Below are 17,467 nucleotides of genomic sequence, written 5' to 3' on the forward strand. Positions count from 1 at the left end.
CAATTATTAACATTGGCAACCTACCCAAGGAACATAAGACCTCTGGACAACAAAGGCACCTGTATTTCTACCAGCATATCACAGAGACTCTGAAGGGAATTTGGCTCTCGAGTTGTGAATTTTGTATTGCGCTTTGCTCACCTGTTGCAGGCTCAGGTCCTTGACCAGGCCAAATTATCTTCTCCGGCTCCTCCCTTCTGGCAATACCATCTGCGGGGTTCGCAGGGGCTTCCTCAAGAAAACTGCCCACGTGTGCAGTCTCCTCAGGCGGGACGGTGATCTCTTTCCCCGTAGAAGCGCTCTCCAGCAGTGCAGTCCCTGGACCTGACTTCGAAGGACTAGACGGTGACAAGTGACTGATCGGCCCCTCTGTGAGCAGGGCGCCCGAGGCCCGGACCCGTTCTATGACGGCGTCCACTAGACGGCTGGCAGCCTCCTCGATCAAGTCTGCTCTCTTAGGCAGATGGCCGGCTTCGGCAGACCCAGCACGAGGCGCAGGGGGAGCCCTCCTGTCCCTGCACGGGGCCTTGTCGTCACTGGCTGACAGCCCTGTCTCTTCAGGGAGCTGTCTGGCAGCGGGCTGCTGTAGGACGTGGAGTGCGTCATCGCTCATCGGCGCACCCTCGGCGTCACCCATGCTACAGCTGAGGCTGGCTCCCTCCCGCTTCCCTTTCTCCCAGCCGGGAGTCTCCACCTCTGGGGGTGCAGCAACTGGGAGGTCAGTCTCACCTTTGTCTGGCCAAGCGACTGGCAAACCCTGGATCCCACTGTTCTCCCGGCTCCACGAGGCTCCTGGGATCGGGAGGTCTTGCGCGTGGCGTGCTAAATCCTTTCTTCTGGCTTCCACAGTTCCTGGTAGAGCATTAACCACAGCAACATCCAAGGCCATATTGCCACTCGCCTCACAAGCAGTGGTCTTCCCCTGGGCTTGAGTGTTTTTCACGCCAATATCCAGGGCAAAAGCTCCATGGCCATGGAGAGCCTCAGAGCTGCCTGGCAACAGGCCTGACAGCAGAGGTGAGCTGCCCTGCCCTGCACCCAAGGCTTCCTGGCTCGAGTCTGCGGCCAGACTTGCTCCCGGTGGCACTGGGCTCTGTGCAGCCCCACCCTCGGTCAGCAGTGAGACTGGTGGGGCCGCTTCCTTGTTATGTTTGGTTTCTGCGTTCAGACAGCCTGAGGGTGTGTCCCGAGAATTACTGTGTTCACGCACTCGGTCCTCAGCACAGGCAGCTGAGCTAGGGTCTCCACGGGCTCCTGGCAACTCCCGTCCAGGAGGGTCTGTTCTATGCTCTTCTTGCAAGGCTCCCAGAGGAAAGGTATCTTCCTTAATGGAGGAACAAATCACTGCTTTGAACTCGTCATCCTGTCCCTGAGCTGCAGAGTGTTCTGGAACCGACAGCTTTCTTCCTTCTTCAGTCAAACCGGAATCAGAGGCCAAAGGGGCCTTACCCCTATGTAGCCCGGAAGAGTCAGTGTCCCCCTCGATGTTCAGAACTTCTGGGGCTGCTGAGAGGCAGGGACCCTCCTGCTCCCCACCAAATCCCACAGGGCTGGTGTTCCCCATGCCGGGCTGAAGATCCAGGGCAGTGGATGTGGGTAGGCCTGCTGCGCTGTCTTCTAGTGACTGCCTATCTAGATCACTCGAATCTCCGCCATCTCTACAGTCTGTAGCGGTGCATGGTTCAGGGGTTGCTGTTCCCTTTTCTTTCTGGGAGGGGACAAGTGCGTCATCTTTGGTTACTGATTCACTGCCTAGACTCCCAGCCAGAGAGAAAGTCCTGCCTGACGACACGGCCGGGTCTAGCACTGATTCTTCCTCTGCTTTGGGGAAAATGGCATGTGGATGCGGAACCACCTCAGGCCTATTTGTTAAAGATGTTTTTAAGTCCAAACCTCCTGCTTGGCCCTCTTTATCTGAAACTTCAAGAGGACTAAAACCCACATCTTCCTGGGTGCCTCTTACAGAGTCAGGGGTGGCTGTGTCAGACTGTGGGACTTCCGAGAAGACAGCAGTGGGCGTGTGCTGTGAGTCGGGTGTGGGCGTGTGCTGTGCACTGGGCGGTCCTGTGGTGGTGCTTCCAGGCTGGGTGACTAAGTCATCACAGTGCTTCGAAGCCAACGCACCCGCAGAAGTCACTGGGTCCTGGGGACGCGCAGAGGCAGCACAAAGTTCATCGTCACCAGTTGCAGAGCAGATGGGTGGCTTGCCATTCTGGCTCGGAACACGAGATGAATTTGCTTCTGATTTCTGGTTTGGCGTAACATCTTTTCGTGGCCCAGGGAAGATTGAATCAGAGAGCGACACTGCCCCGCATGTGTCTGCTAAGGGAGCGTGTGGTTGGACGCCGTCGGAAATCTTGTCATTTGCAGCAGCTGGAACGATGAGCTGGTTCTGATCTGCCGCAGCACCCACGCCCCCTTCGCAACGTCTTGAAGTTTCAGTTTCTGCCGTTTTTTCAGTAGAGGTTTCTCCATTACTCAACGCAAGAAAAGACTCAGCAGGTCTGTCACCACCCAGGGGCCTGGGGGCAGAAACACAGTTTGAAGCAACGGCTTTATCCGCAGGTTTCCTTGTGCCGTTTGCATCGGAGGCTCCAGTGGTGCCGACATTAGAATTCTCAAGTCTCTCCTCTGTACTCTGCCCAACTTCGAGCACCTTCTTCTGGGTGGTAGTGTCTGGGTTCACGAGACCACGTTCTGGGTCCCCTGCCGCCTCAAGGACACTGGCATCTACTGCTGCACTGACGACCACCAGGTCGCCTCCAGGGAAACGCTGGGCCGTGCCTGATTCCATGACCGTGACTCCTGGCAGGACACCCTCTCCACTGCTCCGAGACTCCTGGGCTGCGGCCACTGCAGCAGATTTGGTTCTAGCTTCTTCACGTCTGATTTCACCGGACGGAAGGCCTTCGGTCCCCTTCCCTCCACGATCAGACATGCTCTGAAGGCAGCTGTCAGGATCAGACCCAGTTTCAGAGTCCACAGTAGGTGCTGGCTGCATCTCTGCCTCTTTTCTCTCCATGCCTTCATCTTTCGTCCTATAGGAACAGTCTGTATTCTCTTCCTTAGCCACACTGGGTAAATCGGAGGAACGTTCCACCTGGCCCACAGTGATCCCTGCGCTGCACGGGGAGCTCTCGGCGTCCGCAGGAGAAGAAAGCGGCTGGCTGTCCGTGGGCGTGGCTGCGCAGGGAGCAAGTGAGCCATCTGTGTCTTGGGCAGTGGGCAGACCTGAAGGGTCCTGTGCTGTCACCATTAAGGGCATAAGATTGTCCATCTGCTTGAGGTTTGTTTTCTGAGAGGAAAGGAAAGATCGTTTTTAAAAAACTGCTCATGGGAAGAGATGTCAGTGACACCCACAAACACAACCCTGTTGGACAGAGCTCACTACCTCCCCAGCCCTTCTCAGGTCACACAATAAGCTGGTTTAAATAAATATGAATAACGTTTCTCTGGTTCCTGATACCACCTTCCTCCCTTGTAGCTACGTACCCACTGGAATGATAAAAATGGTCAAGAATATACAAGGCGACTATCTTCTGTGTGACAAACTTACTTCAGAAAGCAGCTTAAAACTGAGCATCAAAAACCTTCTTTTTCAAAGCATGGTGACTATCTTCAAATGAGCAATTGAGAAAGACATTTTTTCTCAGGTCTTTAGAGGTGGCTTCCATCCTGCCTCACATACACGTGGAAGCAAACCCTAACCAGCTGGGTAAACGTTCTGTAGTTACTGGCCCAGGCAGAAGCTCCGGGCCCCAAAATCTTACTGAGGAGATTCACAGTGTCCTTTGAACCCCAGAATGCGATCCAGTCAATCTAGCCCAACAATTTCAGTTCTGTGTCTTAATTTCAAGGACAGTGGCACGGCAGATATCCTTTTATTTTCTGATAATATCACTTCCTCTGTTGTCTAATACTAAAGAAATAGTATCAAACTAATAATACCTAAATCTTGATTATTCTCAGACAGTTCTGCGGCTTCAGAATACTCTATCTAGCTCATGTCAAAGGCAGTTTCTGCAACTTTAAGGAATTTTTAAAAATATAAACAGATATAACCACTCCATGGTAATGGTTAAAATAATCATGGTTGATCAAACTGATGGAAAATGCTATGCCACATATAAATATTAACTATGAAGACCAAAGGGAATCAGAAAAAAAATAATTATAACACGATGTGGAAAAAAATTAAATCCTCGATCTAAGGTTGTAATTAAGCAGAAATCACATACACATGTAGACAAGGCTTAGGGAAAAGGGAGAATAAACCACCACAGATGATCTTTAAAGCAAGTGTGCCTTTATATCACAGTTTCAGGAACTCTTATAATAACCCTGCTTGTTCAGTACATAAAAATTATTTTTAAAGCAGCCGTCTGCTTTTAACTCATTATGTGATGTTTTGCAATAATTTCACACACAGGTACTGTGCAGTGTCCTCTCGTCCATTTCCCCACTCAGGAAATACACCCAGTACTGTCAGCACACCGCCATCGGAACACTATTCCTGCCTACGCACTGGGCCTACGGTAAGAGTTCACACACACAAGTGCAGGATGGGTTATGCTCACTGAAGTCTTTCCGGTGAGACAGGACCGGAAAAACGGTATCTCCTAAACGCCTCTGTGCTATGTATGCTCCTTAGCATATTCAAAATTAGCTTGCTTCCATTCCTGCTGAGAGTGTAACAGTCTCCTAAAAATTCCAAAAGCAGTTCATCCAATTTAATAAAGGGCGAACATTCTAGACCAGAAATTTGGAGGAAAAAATGGTGTTCCTTAAGAAAATGGTAGACGCTCCTAACACATGCGTCGTCTGACGGTGTTCATTTCTCATGATCTCTTGTCCCGTACCTTGCAGGCATCTTTGACACCTGCAGACTGGCATTTTCTACTGGACTGTGATTTTTCTAGTAAGAAAAGCTCTCCAGGAAAACCTGAGTCCCTGGAAGTCAGGCAGAGGCAGCTCCTCGTGCGGCCCCGCCACAAAGCCCGTCGGCCTGGTCCCCTGAACAGTGCCTGCTCCCAGAGAGGCCTCTGGCACTGAGCTGCCCTTGGACGACCTTAAATGAAATCACTGTCAAGCTTTTTCCAAATCAAATCATCCCTGAAATAAACTGGGTGGAAAAATGATCTAAACTTAGCCTTTCAGATGTTGCGGCCAGGGGAGATGCACCCACGTGACGTTTGTATGGCCCATAATAAACACTATCTGGGAGTCTCTAATGTGTTTATGTCTGGCAACAACTTCATCTGGGAGGCTTTGAGTGGATGATAAAATCTTTATTTTTTTTTTAGTGATCTTTTTACCATACGACTATCGATTTAAGTAGAGTAGCATTGTCATCATTTGCTGAGATAGCTGTGAAAAGGCTTTTTCTGAGTCAATCTGGTTCTTGTTCTTCAGCAACCGTATCAGAAGCTACTCTGATAGTTCACTTAGCTTTCTTTATAAAGTTAAACCAGCAAAGTTATAAAATTAAACAGGCCAATCTCCCACCATGTCAGGAAAATTTAGCTCTGGTTCTTACGGATTTCTGTATCTACAAGGTGTCTGGGTATCTCCTTCGGTATTTCAGAAACCCGGCAACGAGCCAATGAAAAGCTCTCTCGGCCCCTATTGCTACAACCGCAATGCGAGTTCTGTATCTGTAAGTGGTCACAGTGACTATTGCTAAAACAGCTTTACTTCCAGGTTTCACAATCTCTGAGGGAAGCATTTTCACTTTAATTATAGCAAGGTTCAATGGGGGAAGGAGTGAGGGCACAGAAACCTGAAAATGGAAATTGTCTTCCTCACCATTAGCTGCTGTTGGATGTTCATAAGTTTAAAAATGTGCTCAGAGCAACTGTCAGCAGGAAATGGGGGTGCAGGATGTGACTGAGACTCTGAGGTTAACGTGTAGACGTCCAGCTCTCGGTGATGCCTCACGGAACAGTCCCCACACGGAATTTCATAGGATAAACTGCTCCAGGAGTCTGGTTCTCCAGCATTCTCCCTGCAAGCAAGCAATCTCCGGTTAATACAGATGCCTCCTGCCTCCCAGGCACAGGTTTAAGCCTCCAAGTCTTACATCAAATTGCCAGCCCCACTGCTCTTTGAGGCTCTGCAGGAGAAGTCGTGTCTGGACAGTTCCCCAGTGATTTCGGGCACACAACTAATTTTTCCATCCTCCTCACAAGAGGCCAGAAGTGGGTTAAATAAAAACTGTTTAACCATCCTCCCTAAGGATTCTGACCAAGATAAAAAGAAGTCTGGGATCTTAAATTAGTTAATATTATGCTAACAACCAAATAATGAGGAAATGTAAGGAGCATGAATAGCTGTAGCCTGGTTTTCAATAGAAGCAAAGCTTATCATTGGGTGTTTCTCTTAAAACGGGTTACATCATACGCTAATTATAGTCCATTCCACCGGGAAGAACCAACACTCCGCCCGTGCAGGGCAGGGGCACGTCAACTTCTGCTCACCTTCAAAATTCTCCAAGTGATCCACATAGAGAAAAATTACCGCAATGTCGAGTCATGTTACACTTGTCAATATAATCATCGAACCCTATTTCAAATGAAGCACTTTGGCTCCAGAACTTCAGGTTACATTCATTTCATTAAAAGACAGATTTCACTCAACTCGTATCAGTACAAACACAACTTCAGTACAAATAAAGCCAACAAAGGCACAGGTATATTAAAAAAAAAATTCTGACACAGGTCTCAAAACATGAAATCGCTTTGTGGTTTTCTCTAAGGAACCAGTAGGTTGATAAAGTATACCAGAGATTCTGGAGAAGGGGGAAGGTTATGTTTGAGATCATGAGCATATTTAAAATGGAAGAAACTAAAGAATTAAGAAATAAACATGGTACCCACTGACAAATATGAGAAACATCCCTCCAACTCTCTTTCCAATAGGTATGATTCTGTCGAGAAAACACTGTCACTGTCGAGAAAACACTTCACCAGAGAATAAGTGGGAGAGGAAGGCTCAAAATCTGCTGGAGCGGAAAAGCCACGGCAAACTGAAGAATCCCGACTTGGCAGAGGGTAACAATTCAGGCAGCCCCCAAAGAAACCGCCAGAGTGTTCGCACCCAAGAGGGACTGCCTCCCCAACAGCGGCTTCCAACGAAGTCAGCACATGATATGCTTACATGTTTTATGTATTTACCGAGCGCTGTACTCTGAATAAAGTGACCTCCACCAGAAAAGTCCCTGTAAAACGTCACGAGTTCAACCGAATGAACTTGTCGACCAGCTCCTCCACGGTGGGGGCGGCAGCTTCTCTGGAAACTCAACTTCGAAGCCTGGTTTGCCAGGGCCACCGACTCTGCTTAAGTCACTGACCAGCATCACTGGCACACCTGCTTACTCAGGCTCACACGTGTAGCCACACTCCAACAAGAAACGGCCTTTGACGGCACAACGTGATTTGCCTACCACGGTTCAGTGTGAGCCAAATTCAAGCTCAGATGGGGCTGCATGTCCAGGCAGAAACAATTAAAAAATGACAGTCCATGCACAGCAAAATTAAGTTTTCTACCAACCTTGCCACGACTAATTCTCAAACCTTTCCCTTTCTAACATCTAAGCCTTGGGAAATTCCCTGTTGTAACAACCTGCTTACCATCCATCTCTCTCTCCCAGACGCTCCCCTCCAGAGGAATGTGCTTCTGTGGCCACAATCACCTCCAAGGGCTAACACCCCTTCAGCAGCCCAAGCCACTGTCCCTGTGGATTCTCGTCGCTTCCTTGGCAGTCTGGAAGCAACAAACTGACTGAAGACTGTTCACTGCAATTGTTCTCCCACTGAGTTCCACGAAGACTGACACGCTTCAGAACCATCTCGTCCACAGGGGTGGGCAAACCCACCGCTCTGCAAATGTTTACATGCCAGGCACTACTCTAGGTGCTGGTGATACACACAAAACCCCCGTCCAGCTGGAGCTATATACCCTTAGCAAGGGAGGGAAGAGCATTCAAGTTAAATAAAATGCCTTGTATTTTGGAAGACAGAGAAAGCTATGCAGAAAAATAAAGCAGATACGAGGGTTGCAGTTTTAAATGTGCTGGGTCCGTGAAGGCCTCACAGAGGCAACATTGGAGCCAACACTGTAAAGCCAATTCTGCTCTGTGTGAAGCACTGTATAAAACTTTTACTGGGACCACTCATAAAACCTGGCAAAGCTCTATGTATAACAATGTCTACTGCAACTTTAAGTATAACAATATTAAAAATTAGAAACTCCCGCCCTGGCTGGTGTAGCTCAGTGGATTGATTGCGGGCCTACAAACCACATGATCGTGGTTCGATTCCCAGTCAGGGCACATGCCTGGGTTGCAGGCCAGTTCCTGGTTTCCGGCAGGGGACACACGAGAGGCAACCATACATTGATATTTCTCTCCTCCCCTCTAAAGATAAAATAAGTAAAATCTTTAAAAAAAATTAGAAACTCCCTACCCAAGCCAGTAATTAGAGGGCCATTTGTTAAACTAAAGGACAGATCTACAAACTATCACGTGGCCATTAAAAATAATTGAAGTAATAAATAGTTCAGTAATATCAAAATCTACAATATTCAATACAATAAGTTAAAAGGGCTTAAAAGGTAGGCAAGTCTAGACAGTAAAATGTACGACTAAACGAACAGTGTCAGGGTGGCTGGGTTACAGGTTTTCTGCTTCCCCAAGGTTTTAGTTAATGTTTTTAATAATTTTTTAAAGTCCCTATTCAGTAAGGCCTCACTGCTGCTCAAGTTTTTACTCACTTCTGTGCTAATTCAGCAATCTTCAACCTTTTTCATTTCATGGCACAAACAGATTATTAAAATTATGTGGCACACCAAAAAATATATTTTTGGTTGATCTGACAAAAAATACAGGTATATATTTTATTCATTCACATCGGATGGCTACTGTAGTGTTGGTTGTTTATTTTATTTTATTTTTGATACTCTAAAGGAAGAGAGGTCAGCGCCCCTGACTACATAGTCAGGTATGACATGTTTGAAAAATTCTCACAGCACACAGGGTAAAAAGCACTGTGTTGATTCATCTCCATCGGGGTTACTTAAATTTTCTGTAATTTCCTCAAAGGCCCAAGTTTTACCCTGCCTCCCTCACTCTCAGGTGACCTTTTCTCCCCTCTTAGTGAGAAGCTTGGGCCATATACTAAAACGATCTAAACAAGAGCTAAAACGATCTTCATATACTAAATGACGCCTCTGCCCATTCCTCCCAAGTTCAAGGACGCCTCTTCCGAATGGTGGGTCTGCTGTGCCTGCTCCTGTCCTCTTCGGGTACCTGCTGCAGTGGTCGCCCCTGATGCCTACAGTCTTCCACCTGCTTCTGGACCGGCTCCTTCCCCATGCACCTGAAGAACGATCAAAACCTCAGCAGTAGATCGGGCAGCGGTAATTTACTGACACGACTTTCCTGAAGGAAATGTAAAATACCGGAAACTAATCATAGGATGGAACTAAAATGATACACTGTAAAGCAGAATCTAGTTTTTCAGTGCGCTTTTCATCACGAACATCATTTCTAATCTTCCAAGTAACAAGGTTGACATTCTATGTATAGGTGGAGAACAAAGTCTAAGCAAACCAGCCAAGGTTTCATTTAAAACAGAAAGTTCTTAATTCACTCTAAGCAATCTATTCCTAAGCAATTTAGCACAGTAAGATTCTATAGATTAATGAGCTTAAAGAAATATGCTACAAGCAAAATGTTTCTTTACATTTTTTTGCAAAGGCACTAAGAGGTACCAAACACTTCTATCTTAACCATTAAAATCATTTTCATGTTAGCACCCATTCCTAAACGGGTGTGCATACACAAAAGATTCCAAAAGACATGTATAGCCTAAGTATACAGAGACTCTTAACTTAGTCGTGTAAGCTTAAAATGCAACTCTACACCCTACGAAATAGAAGGGAACTGTGTCTACATGAGGCAATTACCAAAATACTATTTCTCAGCACACAAAAATGTATCGGGTTCTATACGAATGCTTCCTTTAGAATGTTCACATGGGTATTTTTCTATTATTGATAAAATGTCTCCAAAGGTCATTTAAAAATAAGACTACAGACGGTGAGCCATTGCGTTAAACATTCATTCCACCTGGCATGTGGTCTTCTCTATGTTGTTCTTAAGTTCATACTTCAGGATATCTCAGAATATCCCAATTCCAAAAAATGAATTATCTACGTTATAATCTTAGTCATTCAAACATTCAACAAATACTCATGTAGTTATCTATTGCTCCTAGATGCTAGAAATATGCCAATGAATAAATAAGACAGCCAAGGCACCTACTATGATGGAGCTAATATTATAATATTATAATTATATAGCTTATAATTATTATAAGCTATAATTACAAGTAGAGGCAAGTGCCTTAAAGAAAATAAATCGGGGTGCTTATGTAGAAAATTCCTTAGAGTGGAATGGCTTCTTCACATAGGTGAAAACCTCTGAGGAGATATGACACCCAATCTGAATCCTATGAAAGAGCCAGCATGTGAGCTACTGGGCCAGGATGTGTCTGGAAATGGGTGCAGCAAGTACAAAGGCCCTGAGGTAGCAACCAGTCGGCCAGTGAGGCTGGGCTACTGTAGCTGTACAGAGAAAGCAATGGGAACAAGGAAAACGTAAAACAAAATAGAGGCACTAAAATATTAACTATCAGTATTGCTTGCAAGAACTTTGATGCAGTTGTCAGTGTATTTCCATTTTCACATGAGAAAACTGAGGCTTACAGGACAACCTGCCCAGATGCACAGCTAGTACCTGAAAAGGTGAGAATTGGTACCCAGGCTTTCTGCTTCCATGGCGATAGCTGCCCTGCAACAGTTTCAAACTCTGACCACATTCAAATAATACAAACTGTAATTCTGATATAGTATTCCTGAGAAGCTAGTTAAGTATGTTAAGTAGGTTTCATTATCATAAATTTAATAGGATCAAGAGCAAGTTTTCAACTGTAAAAAACACAAATTAAGAGGCCTTTCCTCAGAGATGGGTTATAGCATCCAAACTGAGTATCCAAAGCTAGCCCCCCAAATCAAGATTTATGTACGTAGTACAACAAAATTAATGAAGCCCAAAGTGACTGTCAACTAATTCCCAGTGTTCCACCTGCTATGCAGCAATCAACAACCAATTCACCTCTGCTTCTTACATTGTCCAGCATGTTGCAATGCACGAGAAAGTTCAGGTTGGATGCTAACACACTGTAAAACCCTGTCAAATCAACTGCAGAGAAAAACATTTTTCCGGTACTAACGACACGAGTCATGTGAGGGCGAGGGAGGAGTTAAAAATACATCTTGTTGAGGTCCAACAAAAAGTCACATCAAATGTCAGAGGATAAACAAGGGAGATCAAGACGACATCACTCTGTACTCACTTACGGCTGCCCAAGCACCATGAATATCGCAAGCCCATCCTACTTGGGTCTGGGCTTCATCCTGCAGCTTCACCAGGTCGGTCCTGCCCGAAGGCGTGTTTTGCTGAATCTGCCCGTGACAGGAAGTGCAGCACCTAGTTCCTTATTTGAGGGCCGCTGCAGTGTCTTCCTGGAAACCGCATCACCGACACAGTGCCAAACATCAAGGACCCTACACACTCAGTCACAACTCCGCCAAAATGGAGCTGGAGAGGCTCAAAGCCGAAGAGGGAGGATCGCTGATCCACCTCAAAATGAAGAGGAGGCTACTCTCTATCTTAGGAGTTTGCAGGGAACTCACTGCTAGACGAGTTATGCATTAATGCACATGCAAATTCACTACACATTTTAGCACTGCTATTCTTAGTTTCTCTCTTCCGTTTTTGGGGGGCAGGCACAATTACTTACATTTCTCTGAAGCTCAATTTCCTCATCTGTAAACTGAGAATGCCAGCTTTGTTGTGAGATCAAATGAACACAAATGCAAAGTGTTGGGAGAGTGTCTGGCTCTCCCAAAGTGCTCAATAAACTGTGCCTACAAGGGGTATGCCATGGGCTGGAGTTCTAGTGAACAAAAAAGAAGGAAGTTTCTGAGAATGAGACAAACCAAAAGGACAGGAACCTTGCTTGTGGGGTAACTGTCAAGCAACTACCCCCCCCACCCCGCATCACCCTACCACTCTTTACACACCCCAAATCTGACAGGAAAATGGGGCTTTCATTCCCTCCTGTTTCAAGGGATAGTGTTACAGTTGTAGGGTGGGCTGAAAAAGTCCATCAGAAAGTGGGCAGTGGGGCAGACATGTCACACTCAATAAGGCTGAGTAATCACCTTATTTCCAAGTGAATCTTCTTTCCTACCTCTCAAAAAAAAGGGACATGCTAACTTTCTGAGAACCTTACAAGCATGTTCTCATTAAATCCTAACAGACCTATGAGGTACTGTCACTTCTCATTTTGTAGATGAGGAAACAGAGGCTCCTAGACGGTAAACAATAGAAATGCACTCGAGTTCAGCTCTGCCCTTTCTAAGGCCGAGTGTTTGAAGCCTTCTGAACTCGTATACGTGATCAATGACCAAGAGACTACAGAGGCTACCATTGTATCAGTGCAGCAATATCACCAATATAAAAAGTATTGTGAGAGTAAGAACTATTCTGTAAACATTCTCTGCAAAATTTAAAGTGCAAATCTCCTTACATGCCTTTTTTTAAGGTTTTATTTATTTATCTTTAGAGGGGAAGGGAAGGAGAGAGGGAGAGAAACATCAATCTGTGGTTGCCTCTTGTGTGTCCTCTGCTGGGAACTGGCCTGCAACCCAGGCATGTGCCCTGACTGGGAATTGAACCGTGATTGTGTGGTCCGCAGGCCCACGCTCAATCCACTGAGCTACAGGCTCCTTACATGCTTTTTATGCAGAAATTCTGCTGGCAAATTAAAGCCTAAATGTGCCCTGGCTGGTGTAGCTCAGTGGATTGAGCGCGGGCCTGCAAACCAGAGAATCGCGGTTCGATTCCCAGTCAGGGCACATGCCTGGGTTGCAGGCTGGTTCCCTGCAGGCCAACTCCCAGCAGGGGACGCACGAAAGGCAACCATACATTGATGTTTCTCTCCTTCCCCTCTAAAGATAAATAAATAAATAAAATCTTAAAAAAAAATTAAAGCACAAATGTATATTTACTATAAGAGCAAAATGCTACAATATTAGTGATTGTGAAAACTGTTAATGCTATTCATGAAAACAAGAGTTTGCAAATGGTTAAATTAATAGAGAAATAGGTTGAGAATTAATGCAAATGAATATTGAGAGTGCATTGGTCCTGTAATTTTCAGAACATTATATCTCTTTTGAGCCAATTAAATGCTTACTAAAATAAATAATAAAAGAATTATAGATATTATATATTGTACAAACTAATTTTGATGAACACTGTTAACTACTATATAAAATAAGTATTGAACAATAATTTTTAAATTTTTATATGTATCATCTCATTTATGCCACGTGTCTTTTCAGAAACATTCTACCTATAAATTACTCAAATCCTATAAGAAAAAAAATTAAAAGAAGAATGTCACCAATGATACCTGCAAATTTTACAAGAAGGAAAAATAGCCAAATTCATGTATAACAACTATGATCACTAATTCTCAATCCAGAATTAAATGTATGAATAAAGGTGTTAGGAATATAATGAGGTACCACAAATACATTTTGTTTTCACTAATTAAATGTCAAAACAACAGACCTCACTAGCCATGGGTGTATATAGACAAAACCTTCTCAAAACGGTTGTTTTAAAATGCTACACAATTTCAACAACCAAACCATTCTTGAGATTCACTAAACCAAGAACCCTGAGTACAAAATTCCTTCTAGAAGAAATGCTCCTGAAATACTCTCCTGACCTAGTTTTCTGTCCCCCAACTAGGTAGAAATATCGCTGCTGTGCAGTGATGCTCAGTGGAAAGTGAGTGCGCTGCTGGATGAATTGAGAGCCGAGCAGAGCTGGGGATGCCCAGAAGCTCTTGTTTGTCCACTATACGGTCCAAGTTCTAAAACAGAACTAATTCACTGTAGAATTAGTTATATCTTTACTTTTTCACATTTATTCTCAACACACGCCACTTCATTCTATGCTGATAATATTCAGATTTGGGCAAATACTGAAATTCTCCAAGTCATTCTTTCTAGTTGTATATACATGTAAGGAAACTTCAAAATCGACCAAATAAAAATAATGTGTAGTGGTTACTAAAGGTTTGCGTTTTTTAGAGGGAGGAAGGCGCCAAGTGTCCTTCATTTGCTTCCATGCAAATATCAACTCCTACACTCTAAGTTCCTAGCTTCTTTCACTAAGATCTATAGTGAAGCCAGACATATTTTCCTTATTTTTCTAAAAGTTAACTTATTTGTTGATTTTAGAAAGAGAGAGGAGGGGAAGGAGGGGGAGAGAAACATCAGTTTGTTGTTCTTCTTATTGATGCATTCATTGGTTGATTCTTGTACATCCCCTGACCTGAGATCAAACCCACATCCTTGGTGTATCAGGGTAGCGCTCCAACCAACTGAGCTATCCGGCAAGCACCGGTCAGAAAAATTTTCAAAACCACGTGTGTTACCATAGGGTATTTGTTACCACAGGCTAAGATGTGTAACTTCGCAACCCTGAAAAAAACTCTAAGACCTAAAACTCACAGACAGGCTGGGGCCATTGGTCTGCATAGAGCAGGGAGGGGAAAGCAGCAGAGAGAAGGAAACACAGTATCTATGGAATCGTGTCATTAGAGCCAACTTCCAACAGCAATTCACGTTCTTACAAAGCTCCAGGCAAAACCAAAAAAACCCCCAAACAAACAACAACAAATAGTATGTGTAAATGGAAGCTAATTTGTACTAGTGGGTTAACTCACTGGACCCACAGATACAGAAATATGACTGTTCTTACTGAAAAACAGCATACAATTAACATTAGACTTAAATAAAACAAACCTAAATTTAAAATACAAAAAAATAAAATACAAAAAAAAAAAAAAAAAAGAAGGGTCCCACCAGTAAAAATTCATGGGCATGGGAGTTACAACCTCATTCCAATTGCTGCACTCCATTACTTACCGGCTATGAGGGTCGCCTGGTGAAGTCAAGATAAAATGCCCACCCGAAAAATGTTGGGGAGAGGATAAAATATACGAGAATTCATGAAAAATGCCTAGCACAAACACAATAAATGGCACCTGGCGTTACAGTTATATAAATACAAATATTTTCCTCTGAGAGTACATTTTGCAATTTTCCAGCAAGTTGCCAGATAGGGAAATTAGATATTACTGTTTGAGTGGTGAAGGAAAAAAACAAACAAAAAAACCCTATGAAACATCAAAATTCTTAAAGTGCTTCAGTGGAAATTTTTCCTACCCCTCCCCCGGAAAAAGTCACGGAAAACCAGATCTATTACGAATCATCATAATCAAATTACTTGGTTAAAAGACTGACAATGTCACCAAACATAACTCCTCATAAAATTCTATCAATAGTTTAAAAACAGGCTTCCGAATAATGGCAAGTGTTGACGACAGGGCCTTGGGTAAGATATTTGGTCTATTTTCTCATCTGCAGAAAAATATAGTACTAACCATACTAATCGGTCACACCTGAGATGTTTGCTGAGAAATTTTACATGAGAACACGTGTAAAGCACCAGTGCAACACATTCAATATTTAATGTGACTGTCCTTCCTCCTCTTTCTAGTTTCCACTCAGTTCTACCACCTTATCTTTACCAAAACACAAAGGCCTGACCACATAGTGAGAAAGGAGGACAGGGACGTGGATGGATGGACGGACGGACAGACAAACGGACAAATGGATGGGGCTTAAGCCAGATGAAGTAACAAAAAATCCTGGCTATTACTCTGAAGATAAGTTTGTGCATTTACTTCACTCTCTCCACTCCTAAGCAAAAGCAAAGGTTCCAAACTTGTTTTGCACCAGATGGGTTACTGAGGACCCACTTGTCAAGTCCTTGAAGAGGACCCGAAAAAGGCAATCGTTATGTTAACTGAACATCTTGCTCAATTGTGCTCAGCTCCATTGCGAAATACGTACACACTTGAGTGGCGACTCTACCCTCTGACCCTGGACCCAGGTTTCAAGTGCAAATATGTCAAAAGAAGGACTTGAGAACCTAGAGACACAAACTCTTTGGAAGGGGCCGACCCCGCCCACCATAATAAACCACGCCTGACAGCTGTGTTTGTCAGCCTGGGTCTGTGCCCTGCATGTGCACATGTGTCATCTCAACCTGGACAGATCGCTGGACACGGAGCCTGAGCCTGGGTCCATTACTCTGTAGCCTAATGACACTGGCAACTCACTTCACCTCTCTGGTCTGTTTCCTCAATTGCAAAACAGGGATACCAACATCTGCCCTACTCTCTCTTTAGGCTGTCACGAGGATGAAATGTAGAACGACAGCACAATGTCGCCAGCAATACTTTGAAACCCATTATCATGGGCAATGGAAACATCAGGGCACTGACAACCCTGTTTCCCTCAGGGAAGAGGAGCCTGGAACTAAATGGAAAGCTGAGAGCCCTTTCCCAAATAAGTGCCAGTCAGCTGTATCCCGGCGGCCTCTTCCTGGGTCCTCCTCCAACTGTCAGATTTTTGCAGAGGGAAGAACACCGGCCTTGGAACCCACGGCAGCTCTGCCAGTCTGCTGCAAAGACGGACCTAGTACTCTCGTTCTCTGAGCCTCCCTACGTCATCGGTAAAACACAGATAATGTCTATTGCAGAAAGACTGTCTTAAGTTGAAGTGGAATATTATTTACAACCTACCAATAATGCGTTGCAAGCCTTCAATAAGGATTTGCTGAACTGATATCAAAAATGAGATAAAGCTACGAGGACAAATACTTTTGTACTCATTTTTTGGGCAAATGAAATATTCCACCACTTTTATGTCAATACTCCACAGATAAAAATCCTTAGAAGAAGTACTCTTCCTGTAAGGGTGGTGGCATTGTATAATTCCTTTACAATTAAAAATTCCCTGTTCCATCAACCAGACACATCAACATCACAGCAAGTGCCAGACAGCCAAACTAATTCTTCTCTTTTTAAAAGATTTTATTTATTTATTTTCAGAAGGAAAAGGGGAAAAAAGAGAGGGAGAAAAACATCAATGTGTGGCTGCCTCTGGAGCGCCCCCAATGGGGACCTGGCCCAAAACCCAGGCATGCACCCTGACTAGGAATCGAACCCGCAACCCTTTGATTCACAGACTGGTGCTCAACCCACTGAGCCACACCATCCAGGGCCAGACTAATTCTTTTAAAGTGTATCTATTACATTTGGGAATAATTTCAAACTCTTGTCAAGTAGGGACATCCAAATGCTGCCTGAAAATATTTCAGGATTTTGGGAAAATTTCCTTAATGGATGAAACAGTGATACAGGCCTAGCAGGAAAGGTACACTCAGTAAAGGCCAATAAGGGGTAATATTTTGGCC

The 17,467-nt window shown here is 44.5% G+C and overlaps 1 protein-coding gene across 4 annotated transcripts in view; it reads right to left on the bottom strand.

Annotated features, from left to right (window-relative positions):
- The window catches only part of AKAP13 (A-kinase anchoring protein 13), a 226,398-nt gene that overhangs the window by 105,934 nt on the left and 102,997 nt on the right, over positions 1 to 17,467 (bottom strand). For 3 of the 4 annotated variants that reach the window (XM_037053671.1, XM_037053672.1, XM_037053670.1), the window contains exons 6-7: positions 5,806 to 6,004; positions 142 to 3,295 (exon numbers count right to left, since the gene is read on the bottom strand). In XM_037053671.1, coding sequence (XP_036909566.1) covers positions 142 to 3,295; positions 5,806 to 6,004 — 3,353 coding nt within the window. Of the gene's footprint in view, positions 1 to 141; positions 3,296 to 5,805; positions 6,005 to 11,414; positions 11,616 to 17,467 lie in introns of those variants that run through there. The other variant, XM_037053673.1, reaches the window with a different exon arrangement.

Source organism: Sturnira hondurensis, unplaced genomic scaffold, assembly GCF_014824575.4.
Source record: "Sturnira hondurensis isolate 20B ecotype Veracruz unplaced genomic scaffold, ASM1482457v3 Scaffold0007865, whole genome shotgun sequence".
NCBI classification, from domain to species: Eukaryota; Metazoa; Chordata; class Mammalia; order Chiroptera; family Phyllostomidae; genus Sturnira; species Sturnira hondurensis.